This window comes from Salvelinus namaycush, unplaced genomic scaffold (genome assembly GCF_016432855.1).
Source record: "Salvelinus namaycush isolate Seneca unplaced genomic scaffold, SaNama_1.0 Scaffold26, whole genome shotgun sequence".
Classification (NCBI taxonomy): Eukaryota; Metazoa; Chordata; class Actinopteri; order Salmoniformes; family Salmonidae; genus Salvelinus; species Salvelinus namaycush.
In genome coordinates, this window is record NW_024059452.1 from 352,348 (window position 1) to 368,112 (window position 15,765).

The 15,765-nt window shown below is 48.3% G+C and overlaps 1 protein-coding gene across 1 annotated transcript; it reads left to right on the top strand.

Moving 5' to 3' along the window:
- The first annotated feature begins 331 nt into the window (after window positions 1–331).
- On the top strand, window positions 332–13,368 carry LOC120039207 (NTPase KAP family P-loop domain-containing protein 1-like). The gene is made up of 10 exons (XM_038984698.1): window positions 332–601; window positions 2,433–2,597; window positions 2,974–3,210; window positions 5,095–5,310; window positions 7,566–7,679; window positions 7,828–8,205; window positions 8,786–8,857; window positions 8,941–9,042; window positions 9,226–9,420; window positions 13,075–13,368. Exons 1-10 carry the CDS (start codon window positions 332–334, stop codon window positions 13,366–13,368), a joined length of 2,043 nt encoding a protein of 680 aa, XP_038840626.1.
- The last annotated feature ends 2,397 nt before the right edge of the window (window positions 13,369–15,765 follow it).

Consider the following 15,765-nt stretch of genomic DNA (forward strand, 5'->3'; position numbering starts at 1 on the left):
AACATGATCCTGTCATATAGAGGGTAGATACATCATGATGCTGTCATATAAAGGATAGGTACACACAACATGATCCTGTCATATAGAGGATAGGTACACACAACATGATCCTGTCATATAGAGGATAGGTACACACAACATGATCCTGTCATATAGAGGGTAGGTACACACAATATGATCCTGTCATAAAGAGTGTTGAGGATTTTCATCCACGCAGGATGCTCAGCGTTAGAAAGTAGCCCTAAAGCCCAGAGCTAGAAGGAACATATCCTTATCTCATTGTTCTCTTTCTCTCTCTCTCTCTCTCTTGCTCGCTCCTTGACTAGTCCACATGGAGCAGGAGGCAGAGAGGAGGGAGCAGAGTTACCAGGGCAGGTCCAAGCCTCGTTCCGTCAAAGCCTCCATCACTGGTCTCCTAGCTCTGATCTGCAGGCTGCTGTTCTACAGACCTGTCTGGACCGAGGAGAACCAGCGACAGAAGAATGTCCGGTTCATCTACGTTCGGTTCTCCGCATGGCACTTTGCCGGGAGTGACCTCCTCTGGGCAGGGCTGGTGATGAGACTGTGCCTGGCACTGCAGGAGAGCTTCGGGAGACTTCAGGTGGGTTACCCTAGAGGTTAGAGGTTAACTTCAGGTAGGTAGCCTAGAGGTTAGAGGTCAGAGCCCATCTAGCACATTTGGTTCCTTGGAGGTTGTGAGAACGTACGTTTTTGGTTTCCCATTGGTTATGGGAATGAAGCCATACGTTTCCCGTAAAACTGAACTTGTTTTTTTTTACGTTCTGAGAATGGAAGTGAATGTTTTGCCTGTTCTGGGAATGTACCTTCTTAGGTTGCGGGGAGGTTCTGAGAGCGCTTTACTATGGTTCCCTGAACGTTTACCAGGAAGGTTTTATTAAAGTTCTGAGAACAAAAATTATAGGTTATTTGAAGATGACGAGTTAACATTCTGAGAAGGTTTCAATAAGACTTTTGATTGCACTGTTAGCTTAGTTGGGGTTAACTGTTTTGCTTAGGTATCAAACACATTGATTTTTTATTGTGGCACGGCGTCAGTGAGATTCAAACCTATGGAATTAGTCCACTGCGCCACTAGGATGGAGCTAACATGCAATGTTTATTTTATACTCATACAAAAGCTGTTCCTTTTAGTCTGTTCAAACAGACCCCGTTTCAAAGTAAACAAGCACTCATTAAGATCAGGCGTGACCAATGTAGTGGGCTCAGCCAACACACCTGAACACACTTTAACAAGATAGAGAATAGAGTCTTGTTGATGCTGAGAACAGAATGTATATGTTTTTAAATTACATTCTTAGAACGTATTTTGAACGTTACTAACGTTTTTGTATGTTTTTAATGATTTGTTTTCTTAATGTTATGATAACATGACTTTAAATAGAACCATGAGGAAACCTGCAGAAAACGTTATGATGAAGTACTGAAATTCCCACAGAACGTTGGTTCTTAACGTTCTCGGAACAATTTGAGAACATTATTTTAAATAGAACAATGAGGAAACCGGAAGGAAATGTTACTGTCACGCCCTGACCTTAGTTATAACTGTTTTCTGTATTTATTTTGGTCAGGTCAGGGTGTGACGTGGGTGGGTATGCGTGTTTTGTGTTGTCTAGGTTTTTTTTGTAGATCTATGGAGTTTTTGTAAGTCTAGGTTATTGTAGGTCTATGGTGGCCTGAATTGGTTCCCAATCAGAGGCAGCTGTTTATCGTTGTCTCTGATTGGGGATCCTATTTATGTTGCCATTTTCTATTTAGGTTTTGTGGGTTATTGTCTATGTGTAGCTGCATGTCAGCACTCAGTTATTATAGCTTCACGTTCGTTTTGTTAGTTTGTTTAAGTGTTCGTTGTTAATAAAAATAATGTATTCAAATTACGCTGCGCCTTGGTCTCCTCGTTACGAAGAACGTGACAGTTATGCTGAAGTACTGAAATTCCCACCTAAGAAACATATGGTTCTCAGAACATTATGTGCTAGCTGGGTATCCTGCACCATTCCCAGAACGTTGTGGGAAGGATGTATGCAAAATAACTATAGGACAACCACACTCTCACCAAGCTCTACGAAACATGTGGTTCTCAGAAGGTTAGGTGCTAGCTGGAAGGTTAGAGGTAAGGATCAGAGGTTAACTTCAGGTAGGTAACCTAGAGGTTAGAGGTTGACTTCAGGTAGGTAGTCTAGAGGTTAGAGGTTGACTTCAGGTAGGTAGCCTAGAGGTTAGAGGTTAACTTCAGGTAGGTAGCCTAGAGGTTAGCGGTATCCCTCATAAAATAGGTCCTTTGACCTCAACAGGACTTCCTGGATAAATAATGGTTAAATCAAATAAGAGGTGAGAGCTTTGTCAGTTCCAAACCCAGATCTGACTGGAAACATCAAGATAATGGACAATAAAGTATTCTTGTTGTTCTTCAGCTGGGCCTGTACCGCGTGGCGCAGCACGACGAGGAGGATGAGGTGAGGAAGAAGGTGATTGAAAACACATCGTCAGAGTGGAGATCTAAGAAGTTCTGCTGTTTCCCTCTCTGGTCCCTGGTCCTGGCCTTGCTGCTGGCTGCTCTCATAGTCCTCGTCTTCCTGGTGAGGATCAGAAGGTTGTTAGAGGCTGCTTCCCAAATGGCTCCCTTTTGCCTTCAAAGTGCACTACCTTGGAGTAAAAGTAGTGCACTATGTAGGGAACAGGGTTCCAACCTGGGATAGACCCATAGTAACAAGGTCCATTCATGTTCTAGTATCCCATAATATGTTTAGCATAAATGAGGAAGAATTGTAAACAAAGGGACCAGTGAAGCAAGGTGATACAATATGACTACGAGTGAGGGAATCTTTGACAGCATGACATTTTTACCAATCAGCATTAAGATGGAAAAATAACACATTCATTGTGAATTTCAGCAAACTACTCAGTGAACACTGAATACGACGTTGTCCTGACCTCGTGTTCCTGCATCTATAGGTGAAGTATGGCTTCCAGGGGGTTCCAGAAGCACCAGAGCTGGACGGACTGGGATCAGGAAATGGAACAGGAGAAGGTCAGAGTGAAGGCCAAAGTGGGGCCGGGGTGTTGGAGGGCCTGGCGTTCGCTGTCATGGGGGTCCCTGCAGCAGCAGCTTTACGATTCATCTTCCAGATGGGAAAGAACCTGATCTTCAACCAGGACCTGAAAGTCCGTAAGGCGCTGGACAACGAGAGGGTCAGCGGCCAACTGGGGTTCATGAACGAGGTGTCGTGTCTTTGCTATCATTAAATTGAAGACTTATAGTTTTTATCAAAGATTCCTGTAATTAGGGATTACGCGATCAACTGAGTAATAACGTAACTAATTAACTATGAATTTGGGAGCACCAGGGAAAGTAGTCAGATTACAAAGTTATAATTTCCCAATATAACCTTTCAGATATTTTCATATCTGATCAATAGTCTTCTGATTAATGATTTATTTATTTTACCTCACGTTAGTCTCATTCCAAACGTCGTAAATTGTTGGTTATCTGCACGAACCCAGTCTTCACTATGAGTCATCCATACATCAATTGTCTTAAATCATTTATTTATTACTAACTAATTAATTCACAGAAATGCATAAACAAACAAACAAACTTAAAAATGGTTACATGAAATGATGGGAGAAATATGCCCTAGTGGGCTGAACCGGCATGGCGGCTTGTTAGACAAAGGGAAAATTGGCGTTCGACCAAGAAGTCACTACAGAGTTCATAATTATAACAATTGACATGCTAATCCTTTACACATGAACGCTCACTCATTCGGGAACAATTGCAATCAATATATATATATTTACGCTCATTGTGTGTCGTCTTGATCGCTGGAGAGAAGTTCGTTTTTGTTGGAGGGTTTGATCCGTCTTTCTGTCTTTGTTTATTGTGGATAGTTCAGAGTGACATTCGTTATAGAATGGATGTTTCGGCGGTTGTCTTTCTTCGCGTTCAATGATACCGAATTCCTAGCTGCAGACTAGTAGTCAATATCAAGGACTTGTTCTTATTCGTCTAAGAGTTTAACCACGTGGTATGGTTAAAGATTCAGCAATGGTACTTAACCTTCGTTCTCCCCCTATGGAGAAAAACATGGTCTAATGATAATTTCTCAGAGTTTAGCTTTTATTCAGATAGCAGAGAGGGGCTGTCCCAGGGTGTCTGACCCAACTGGCTCTGGGGCGGGTCCTCGGACTTAGTTCAAATCAAAAAGGGATTTGTATTTTTCTTCATTAAACAGTCCAAAATCATATTACACAATACAAACAGTATCATACTCACTCATTCATTTTATACAACAATCAGATGTAAACCTCATATCTGAGGTTATTATATAAACAGCGGTATGGTAATGTGGTCCCACAGTCTCTCATGAGTTTCCCACATGGGGACAAACGGACATGTTAATAGCTGGACTCTTCACCAATCTTCCATACTTTTGCAGGAACATGAAATCTGTTCGTACCTCAAGTTCTGTGAGGTGGAAGAAACTTCCTTTGTCCTGAAAGTTTACCCTCTCTCAAATACTGTTTGGCCATGAGGAGATTCTCAGGAATTTACGATGTCTCTCTGTGACCACAGCATGGGTTGTAGGGGGCAGGGAGAGGCAGGGAGAGGGGGATGGGGCTTGCTATACCCAAGCAGGCAACGTCATGACAGAGGTGAGGGAGGATATAATGGCACACGATTCCCTACAGAGTGCACTACTTTAGATCAATTGACCAACTTTTGACAAATGAATCAGTTCCTTAACCTGCTTTCTCCAACTTTTTTCTCTCTCTCTTTCTTTCTTTCTTTCTCTCTCTCTCTCCCTCTCTTCCTACCTCTCTCTCTCTATCTCGCTCCCTTCCTCCCACTCTCTCTTTCCCTCTCATCCTACCCCCTCTCTCTCGCTCCCTTCCTCCCACTCTCTCTCTCTCTCTCTCTCCCTTCCCACCCTCTCTCTTTATCTCGCCCCCCCCTCTCTCGCTCCCTCTCTCTCTCTGTCTCTCTCTCTGTCTCTCTCTCTGTCTCTCTCTCTCTCTCTCTCTCTGTCTCTCTCTCTGTCTCTCTCTGTCTCTCGCTCTCTCGCTCTCTCCCAGGTGAGGAAGGAGATGTGCCTGTTGTCCAGGTTCATCCAGTTCATGGAGGTGTTTGAGCAGAGGAGGATCCGAGTGGTTCTGGAGATCACTAACCTGGACCGATGTGCTCCTAAGAAGATCGTTGGTGTCCTGGATGCTATCAGTATACTGCTCTCTGATGAGGAGTCCCCCTTTATCTCTCTGCTGGCAGTCAACCCTGAGGTCCTGGTTCAACAGGTACATATTGTAATATCAGTCAACCCTGAGGTCCTGGTTCAACAGGTACATATTGTATTATCAGTCAACCCTGAGGTCCTGGTTCAACAGGTACATATTGTTACATCAGTCAATCCTGAGGTCCTGGTTCAACAGGTACATATTGTTACATCAGTCAACCCCGAGGTCCTGGTTCAACAGGTACATATTGTTACATCAGTCAACCCTGAGGTCCTGGTTCAACAGGTACATATTGTTACATCAGTCAACCCTGAGGTCCTGGTTCAACAGGTACATATTGTTACATCAGTCAACCCTGAGGTCCTGGTTCAACAGGTACATATTGTTACATCAGTCAACCCTGAGGTCCTGGTTCAACAGGTACATATTGTATTATCAGTCAACCCTGAGGTCCTGGTTCAACAGGTACATATTCTATTATCAGTCAACCCTGAGGTCCTGGTTCAACAGGTACATATTCTATTATCAGTCAACCCTGAGGTCCTGGTTCAACAGGTACATATTGTTACATCAGTCAACCCTGAGGTCCTGGTTCAACAGGTACATATTGTTACATCAGTCAACCCTGAGGTCCTGGTTCAACAGGTACATATTGTTACATCAGTCAACCCTGAGGTCCTGGTTCAACAGGTACATATTGCGTTATCAGTCAACCCGGAGGTCCTGGTTCAACAGGTACATATTGTGTTATCAGTCAACCCTGAGGTCCTGGTTCAACAGGTACATATTGTTACATCAGTCAACCCTGAGGTCCTGGTTCAACAGGTACATATTGTTACATCAGTCAACTCTGAGGTCCTGGTTCAACAGGTACATATTGTTACATCAGTCAACCCTGAGGTCCTGGTTCAACAGGTACATATTGTGTTATCAGTCAACCCTGAGGTCCTGGTTCAACAGGTACATATTGTTACATCAGTCAACCCTGAGGTCCTGGTTCAACAGGTACATATTGTTACATCAGTCAACCCTGAGGTCCTGGTTCAACAGGTAGACTAAGAGTCATCAGATTGATTTCTATACATACGAACAACAACTTACAGACAGACTCATACAAACAATGGCCAGACCCGCAGGCTCACACCCCCATCCCTGACCACACCCCATCCCAGACCACACCCCCATACCTGACCACACCCCATACCTGACCACACCCTCATCCCTGACCACACCCCCATCCCTGACCACACCCCCCATCCCTGACCACACCCCCTGTTACGTCTGTCGTTAGAATCAGACCAAGGTGCAGCGTGGTAGCCGTACATTTCGTATTTATTAAAATGAACACCAACAAAACAACAAAAGAATGAACAAACGTAACGTTCTGCAGGCTACCTAGTAACTGTGCAAAAACAAGATCCCACAAACTCAGGTGGAAAGCAGGCTGCCTAAGTATGATTCCCAATCAGAGACAACGATAGACAGCTGCCTCTGATTGGGAACCATACTCGGCCAAACACAAAGAAACAGAAAGCATAGAATGCCCACCCGAGTCACACCCTGACCTAACCAAATAGAGAAATAAAAAGGCTCTCTAAGGTCAGGGCGTGACACCCCCATCCCTAGTGCCTGCATTACTGTTTGCCACTTGGCCTTAAATTGTGCCAATTAGTTTTCTATTCACCCATACTATTTCAGTAATAAATCAATAGATGTTTTCATTGTGTTAATGATGGAGGATCATTTAATTTCCACGTTTTTTTGCATCGTTTTTTTCAAGATGAGTGATGAGAAGAGAATGGTCCAGCCCGTTGGTTATCTCACTACACCCGATATGCCAAGTCTTAAAATGCCAAGTCTTACAATACCATGTCTTTAAAATATGCAGACAGATTTCTAAAGTTTGAATCAACAACAGCGGTCACAGAATGAAGCCCTGTGGAAAACGCGTTTTAAATCCCAGGGTTGAGTTCAGTACTAAACAGAAATAAGTATATACAGTGTAGTAGTAAATTATAATAGTAAGAGGGTGTAACTCTGTGTTGTTGTTTGTGTCACACTGCTTTGCTCTATCTTGGCCAGGTCACAGTTGTAAATGAGAACTTGTTCTCAACTAGTCTACCTGGTTAAATAAAGGTGAAATAAAAAATATAAATAAATTTAAAAAAGAGCTGAAACGTTGACTATTTAAATGATTTACACTGGAAGAATGTGAATCAATATCGATATAATAAAAATGATTTACAGTGGAAAAATGTGAATAGGGCAATAATGGCTTTCATTATGAACTAACACAGTTTGTTTCTCTCCAACAGGTGAACTATGCAGACGGGTGCTTCAGTCAAGAAGACAGAGCCTACGCCTTCTTGAACCGCATCGTGACCCTGGCCTTCACCATACCGCCGCTCTGCCACGCCTCCAAGCACAAGGTGTTCTATATCAAATGGATACATTGTATCAAATAACTCTGCCTTTGCTGCCATTCATAATCTGTAATGCTTCCAAACTGTGTAAAAAAACAAAACAATTCTCTCTCCCTCTCTTCCGCTCTCTATTTCTCTCCGTCTCTCTCCCAAGGTGTTCTACAATATCGTTAGCGGCCAATCAGAGATCACGGAAGAAGTCAAGGGTCATGGGTCAAAGGGGATCGAGCTGAGAGAGCTGGACCTGGGCAGCCCGACGTCAAGTGTTTTGAAGGAGGCCAATATTCCTTTGATAGACAACAACCACATCAAGGAGGCGCACGTGGCGTTTGCGCTGAGTGAGGACGAGGTGGACAAGATGATAGAATCTGCATTGGAGAGCATTCTGTCCAGTAACAGAGGGAATCTCCACCACTACATCTCTGATGACACCATGTCCATGAGACGGGTCATCAACTCCATCAGGGTGACCGTGGTGCTCATGGAGGCTCTGAAGACTGAGCTGCCCCCGCCAGAGAACATCGCTGCCTGGGTACTGTAACACCCCTCTTTATGTTGTGGAGGGAGGGAGGGAGGGAGGGAGGGAGGGAGGGAGGGAGGGAGGGAGGGAGAATGGGGGAGGGAGGGAGGGAGAATGGGGGAGCGAGGGAGTCACAAATGATACGATTAGAAAAACGTAAGTCGGTTGGGGCGTCTGATATGTTTGTTGAACTTTACTGAAAGCATTGTGGGGATAGCTACATGCATCGTGGGGATAGCTACATGCATTGTTTTTCACTAGCTCTGTAGCTCAACTACTGCCTGAGTAAAACATGGAATGGAATTCTGAGTGTCAGTCTGTAATGTAATGGAAACATGGACTGGACTAACATTAATGATCACTACATTAGAGTAAAACATGGAATGGAATTCTGAGTGTCAGTCTGTAATGTAATGGAAACATGGACTGGACTAACATTAATGATCACTACATTAGAGTAAAACGTGGAATGGAATTCTGAGTGTCAGTCTGTAATGTAATGAAAACATGGACTGGATTAACAGTAATGATCACTACATTACAGGTCGTTCTTGCCAACCATTGGCCCTGTCGTCTCAGCTGGATCCTACAGTGTCTGGAGGACGAGCAGCAGAGAGCAGAGATCGATGTCGCCGTCGTCGACGAGTCCAAGACTTTGTGGGAGGTCTGCTAACTGGCATATATTATTATAATGAAATTCTATAATTATGATGTATTATTAATACATTATTATATATATTATAATAGGTGTTCAGCGACTCGAGGATGGAGCTTCACATGATGAGGGAGGAGATCGAAGACCTGCTGGAGCAGGACGGAGATCCAGAGATGTTTGAGATGTTCCTCAAGGTGTGTGTTCCTTTTACGCTCCTTCGAGATTTGAACCAGCGACCTGTGTGTGTGTGTGTGTGTGTGTGTGTGTGTGTGTGTGTGTGTGTGTGTTTGTGTGTTTGTGTGTGTGTGTTTGTTTGTGTGTGCGCTCGCATCTCTCCAACACTCAGCACATTTCATCTTCATCTTCCAATCCTCCAGGTGCATTTCCAGTTCAGCGTGAGGGACGCGGAGAGGTTCAAGCTGACCACGGTTAACCTGGATCATTCTATCAGGAGGGAGCTGGCCCGGATCAGAGGGACCACCAGACTGAAGAATTCTGGGTTGGGGAGGAACCTGGCTCCTCTCAACATCAGGACTGTTATCAACATGACCTCTGAGGATGTCTGCAAAGCGGTAAGGGGATGGCTGTGTACCACATGGCACCCTATTCCCTATATAGTGCACTCCTTTAGACCAGGGTCCTAGCCACCTTTAGACCTCAGATAAATACGTTTTTTTATTTTAACTTTATTTTACTAGATTTTTACCTTGTCAGCTCGGGGATTTGATCTAGCAACCTTTCGGTTACTAGTCCAACGCTCTAACCACTAGGCTACCTTCCTCCCCCCTCTAACCACCAGGCTACCTGCCTCCCCCCTCTAACCACCAGGCTACCTGCCTCCCCCCTCTAACCACTAGGCTACCTGCCTCCCCCCTCTAACCACTAGGCTACCTGCCTCCCCCCTCTAACCACCAGGCTACCTGCCTCCCCCCTCTAACCACTAGGCTACCTGCCTCCCCCCTCTAACCACTAGGCTACCTGCCTCCCCCCTCTAACCACCAGGCTACCTGCCTCCCCCCTCTAACCACTAGGCTACCTGCCTCCCCCCTCTAACCACTAGGCTACCTTCCTCCCCCCTCTAACCACTAGGCTACCTTCCTCCCCCCTCTAACCACCAGGCTACCTGCCTCCCCCCTCTAACCACTAGGCTACCTGCCTCCCCCCTCTAACCACTAGGCTACCTGCCTCCCCCCTCTAACCACCAGGCTACCTGACTCCCCCCTCTAACCACTAGGCTACCTGCCTCCCCCCTCTAACCACTAGGCTACCTGCCTCCCCCCTCTAACCACCAGGCTACCTGCCTCCCCCCTCTAACCACTAGGCTACCTGCCTCCCCCCTCTAACCACTAGGCTACATTCCTCCCCCCTCTAACCACTAGGCTACCTTCCTCCCCCCTCTAACCACCAGGCTACCTGCCTCCCCCCTCTAACCACTAGGCTACCTGCCTCCCCCCTCTAACCACTAGGCTACCTGCCTCCCCCCTCTAACCACTAGGCTACCTGCCGCCCCCCTCTAACCACTAGGCTACCTGCCTCCCCGCTCTAACCACTAGGCTACCTGCCTCCCCGCTCTAACCACTAGGCTACCTGCCTCCCCGCTCTAACCACTAGGCTACCTGCCTCCCCGCTCTAACCACTAGGCTACCTGCCGCCCCCCTCTAACCACTAGGCTACCTGCCTCCCCGCTCTAACCACTAGGCTACCTGCCTCCCCGCTCTAACCACTAGGCTACCTGCCTCCCCCCTCTAACCACTAGGCTACCTGCCTCCCCCTCTAGCCACTAGGCTACCTGCCTCCCCGCTCTAACCACTAGGCTACCTGCCTCCCCCTCTAGCCACTAGGCTACCTGCCTCCCCCTCTAGCCACTAGGCTACCTGCCTCCCCGCTCTAACCACTAGGCTACCTGCCTCCCCCTCTAGCCACTAGGCTACCTGCCTCCCCGCTCTAACCACTAGGCTACCTGCCTCCCCCCTCTAACCACTAGGCTACCTGCCTCCCCCTCTAGCCACTAGGCTACCTGCCTCCCCGCTCTAACCACTAGGCTACCTGCCTCCCCCCTCTAACCACTAGGCTACCTGCCTCCCCCTCTAGCCACTAGGCTACCTGCCTCCCCGCTCTAACCACTAGGCTACCTGTCTCCCCCCTCTAACCACCAGGCTACCTGCCTCCCCCCTCTAGCCACTAGGCTACCTGCCTCCCCGCTCTAACCACTAGGCTACCTGCCTCCCCCCTCTAACCACCAGGCTACCTGCCTCCCCCCTCTAACCACCAGGCTACCTGCCTCCCCCCTCTAACCCCTAGGCTACCTGCCTCCCCCTCTAACCACTAGGCTACCTGCCACCCCCCTCTAACCACCAGGCTACCTGCCCCCCCCCTCTAACCACCAGGCTACCTGCCTCCCCCCTCTAACCCCTAGGCTACCTGCCTCCCCCTCTAACCACCAGGCTACCTGCCTCCCCCTCTAACCACCAGGCTACCTGCCTCCCCCTATAACCACCAGGCTACCTGCCTCCCCCTCTAACCACCAGGCTACCTCCCCCTCTAACCACCAGGCTACCTCCCCCTCTAACCACCAGGCTACCTCCCCCTCTAACCACCAGGCTACCTGCCTCCCCCTCTAACCACCAGGCTACCTGCCTCCCGCTCTAACCACCAGGCTACCTGCCTCCCCCTCTAACCACCAGGCTACCTGCCTCCCCCTCTAACCACCAGGCTACCTGCCTCCCCCCTCTAACCACCAGGCTACCTGCCTCCCCCTCTAACCACCAGGCTACCTGCCTCCCCCTCTAACCACCAGGCTACCTGCCTCCCCCTCTAACCACCAGGCTACCTGCCTCCCCCCTCTAACCACCAGGCTACCTGCCTCCCCCCTCTAACCACCAGGCTACCTGCCTCCCCCCTCTAACCACCAGGCTACCTGCCTCCCCCCTCTAACCACCAGGCTACCTGCCTCCCCCCTCTAACCACCAGGCTACCTGCCTCCCCCCTCTAACCACCAGGCTACCTGCCTCCCCCCTCTAACCACCAGGCTACCTGCCTCCCCCCTCTAACCACCAGGCTACCTGCCTCCCCCCTCTAACCACCAGGCTACCTGCCTCCCCCTCTAACCACCAGGCTACCTGCCTCCCCCTCTAACCACCAGGCTACCTGCCTCCCCCTCTAACCACCAGGCTACCTGCCTCCCCCCTCTAACCACCAGGCTACCTGCCTCCCCCTCTAACCACCAGGCTACCTGCCTCCCCCCTCTAACCACCAGGCTACCTGCCTCCCCCTCTAACCACCAGGCTACCTGCCTCCCCCCCTAACCACCAGGCTACCTGCCTCCCCCCCCTAACCACCAGGGTACCTGCCTCCCCCTCTAACCACCAGGGTACCTGCCTCCCCCTCTAACCACCAGGCTACCTGCCTCCCCCTCTAACCACCAGGCTACCTGCCTCCCCCTCTAACCACTAGGCTACCTGCCTCCCCCTCTAACCACCAGGCTGCCTCCCCCTCTAACCACCAGGCTACCTGCCTCCCCCTCTAACCACCAGGCTACCTGCCTCCCCCTCTAACCACCAGGCTACCTGCCTCCCCCTCTAACCACCAGGCTACCTGCCTCCCCCTCTAACCACCAGGCTACCTGCCTCCCCCTCTAACCACCAGGCTACCTGCCCCCCCCCTCTAACCACCAGGCTACCTGCCTCCCCCTCTAACCACCAGGCTACCTGCCTCCCCCTCTAACCACCAGGCTACCTGCCTCCCCCCTCTAACCACCAGGCTACCTGCCTCCCCCTCTAACCACCAGGCTACCTGCCTCCCCCTCTAACCACCAGGCTACCTGCCTCCCCCCTCTAACCACCAGGGTACCTGCCTCCCCCTCTAACCACCAGGGTACCTGCCTCCCCCCTCTAACCACCAGGCTACCTGCCTCCCCCCTCTAACCACCAGGCTACCTGCCTCCCCCTCTAACCACCAGGCTACCTGCCTCCTCCTCTAACCACCAGGCTACCTGCCTCCCCCTCTAACCACCAGGCTACCTGCCTCCCCCTCTAACCACCAGGCTACCTGCCTCCCCCTCTAACCACCAGGCTACCTGCCTCCCCCTCTAACCACCAGGCTACCTGCCTCCCCCTCTAACCACCAGGCTACACTGCCTCCCCCCTCTAACCACCAGGCTACCTGCCTCCCCAAACATGTTTTTGATCTTCTTTCTATGTTCTGCATCTTTCCAAATTCTCCAAAAGCTGGCGAGGTTGAACCTCCCTGAGAAGTACGCAGACATCGTCCGTAGCAATGACCTCACCGGCCAGGCGCTGGTCTTCGGGGATCCCGACGACCTCAAACAGCTGCTCCAGATGACCTTCGGGGAGTGGACGACCTTCAGACTCCACTTCCTGGGTATCGGTGGGAGGCCCCAAGGTGGAGCCAAGGCCACGTCCCTAAACCTAAACCCCAAACAACTGACCAATCAGCAGTCTAAACAACCTCAGTTCGGTCCCCACGGCCACGGGTCAACATTAAATCTGTCTTTTTCTTGATGCCGTGGTGAGATAGAGATGCATGAAAACGGATGTAATCTGATACATATACAGACGGATGATCTGTGAGAATGGTCTGTGTATTGATGTGTAGTACCCATGAGAACCTACCTACCTATTGTGTAATAACAGTGAACTGCATTCCTCTACCAGCTCCTGTTGTATCTATAGAGCTTTCAGTTGCTCAAACCAGACACTAGGTGGCGCTGCTACTGGATACATGTCAAAGGGACTTTCTTACTGTCAACCAACAAAATGAAATAACACACACAAAAAATAAAACTATTAAAAAGTATAACAAAAAGGGTCTCTAGTTGAATACTACTCATATTACAGAGTGGTAAAGCTTCGTATGACACCAAGTTTAACTTTGTAGCACCTACAGATGAAATATGGTCTCAGAGGAGGCCTGGGTAAGGCCGAAATGTCATAAATATACAGACTTCATTCAATTATTTATCAATTATGCTTTTAGATACAAATGTCAATAATATGTCAACAATCCATCAGTGGAGGCTGCTGAGGGGAGGACGGCTCATAATAATGGCTGGAACGGAGCAAATGGAACGGCATCAAACACCATGGCAACCATGTGTTTGATGTATTTGATACCATTCCACTGATTCCGCTCCAGTCATTACCACCAGCCTGTCCTCCCCAATTAAGGTGCCACCAACCTCCTGTGAAATCCATCCCCCATTAAAGTTTGACCCCAAAGTCATGGTCTTTCATTTTTGTCCTGGTTTCATTGGTAAGAAGAATGCCCCTCTCCCCACAGGTGTGATTACTACCTCCTGAGGGTTTAGAGCTTGAGGTAGTCACCTCATACAAGTACTTGGGAGTATGGCTGGACGGTACACTGTCCTTCTCTCAGCACATATCAAAGCTGCAGGCTAAGGTTAAATCTAGACTTGGTTTCCTGTATCGTAATCGCTCCTCTTTCACCCCTGCTGCCAAACTAACCCTGATTCAGATGACCATCCTACCCATGCTAGATTATGGAGACGTAATTTATAGATCAGCAGGTGAGGGTGCTTTCGAGCGGCTAGATGTTCTTTACCATTCGGCCATCAGATTTGCCACCAATGCTCCTCATAGGACACATCACTGTACTCTATACTCCTCTGTAAACTGGTCATCTCTGTATACCTGTCGCAAGACCCACTGGTTGATGCTTATTCATAAAACCCTCTTAGGACTCACTCCCCCCTATCTGAGATATCTACTGCAGCCCTCATCCTCCACATACAACACCCGTTCTGCCAGTCATATTCTGTTAAAGGTCCCCAAAGCACAGATCCCTGGGTCGCTCCTCTTATCAGTTCGCTGCAGCCAGCGACTGGAACGAGCTGCAACAAACACTCAAACTGGCCAGTTTTATCTCCATCTCTTCATTCAAAGACTCAATCATGGACACTCTTACTGACAGTTGTGGCTGCTTTGTGTGATGTATTGTTGTCTCTACCTTCTTTCCCTTTGTGCTGTTGTTTGTGCCCAATTATGTTTGTACCATGTTTTGTGCTGCTACCATGCTGTGTTGCTACCATGCTGTGTTGTCATGTGATGCTGCCATGCTATGTTGTTGTCTCAGGTCTCTCTTTATGTAGTGTTGTGTCTCTCTTGTCGTGATGTGTGTTTTGTTCTATATTTATATTGAATTTATTTTTAATCACAGCCCCCGTCCCTGCAAGAGGCCTTTTACCTTTTGGTAGGCCGTTATTGTAAATAAGAATTTGTTCTTAACTGACTTGCCTTAAAGGAACAATTAAATAAATAAATAAATGTGGAATCAGTCCAAGGCTTTATGAACTTTACCCTGGTTTCATGTGGAATCACTCCAAGGCCATTATGAACTTTACCCTGGTTTCATGTGGAATCACTCCAAGGCCTTATGAACTTTACCCTGGTTTCATGTGGAACCACTCCAAGGCATTATGAACTTTACCCTGGTTTAATGTGGAATCACTCCAAGGCCTTATGAACTTTACCCTGGTTTCATGTGGAACCACTCCAAGGAATTATGAACTTTACCGTGGTTTCAGGTGGAACCACTCCAAGGCTTTATGAACTTTACCCTGGTTTCATGTAGAATCACTCCAAGGCATTATGAACTTTACCCTGGTTTCATGTGGAATCAGTCCAAGGCATTATGAACTTTACCCTGGTTTCAGGTGGAATCAGTCCAAGGCATTATGAACTTTACCCTGGTTTCATGTGGAATCACTCCAAGGCATTATGAACTTTACCCTGGTTTCATGTGGAATCACTCCAAGGCCTTATGAACTTTACCCTGGTTTCATGTGGAATCACTCCAAGGCTTTATGAACTTTACCCTGGTTTCAGGTGGAATCACTCCAAGGCCTTATGAACTTTACCCTGGTTTCATGTGGAATCACT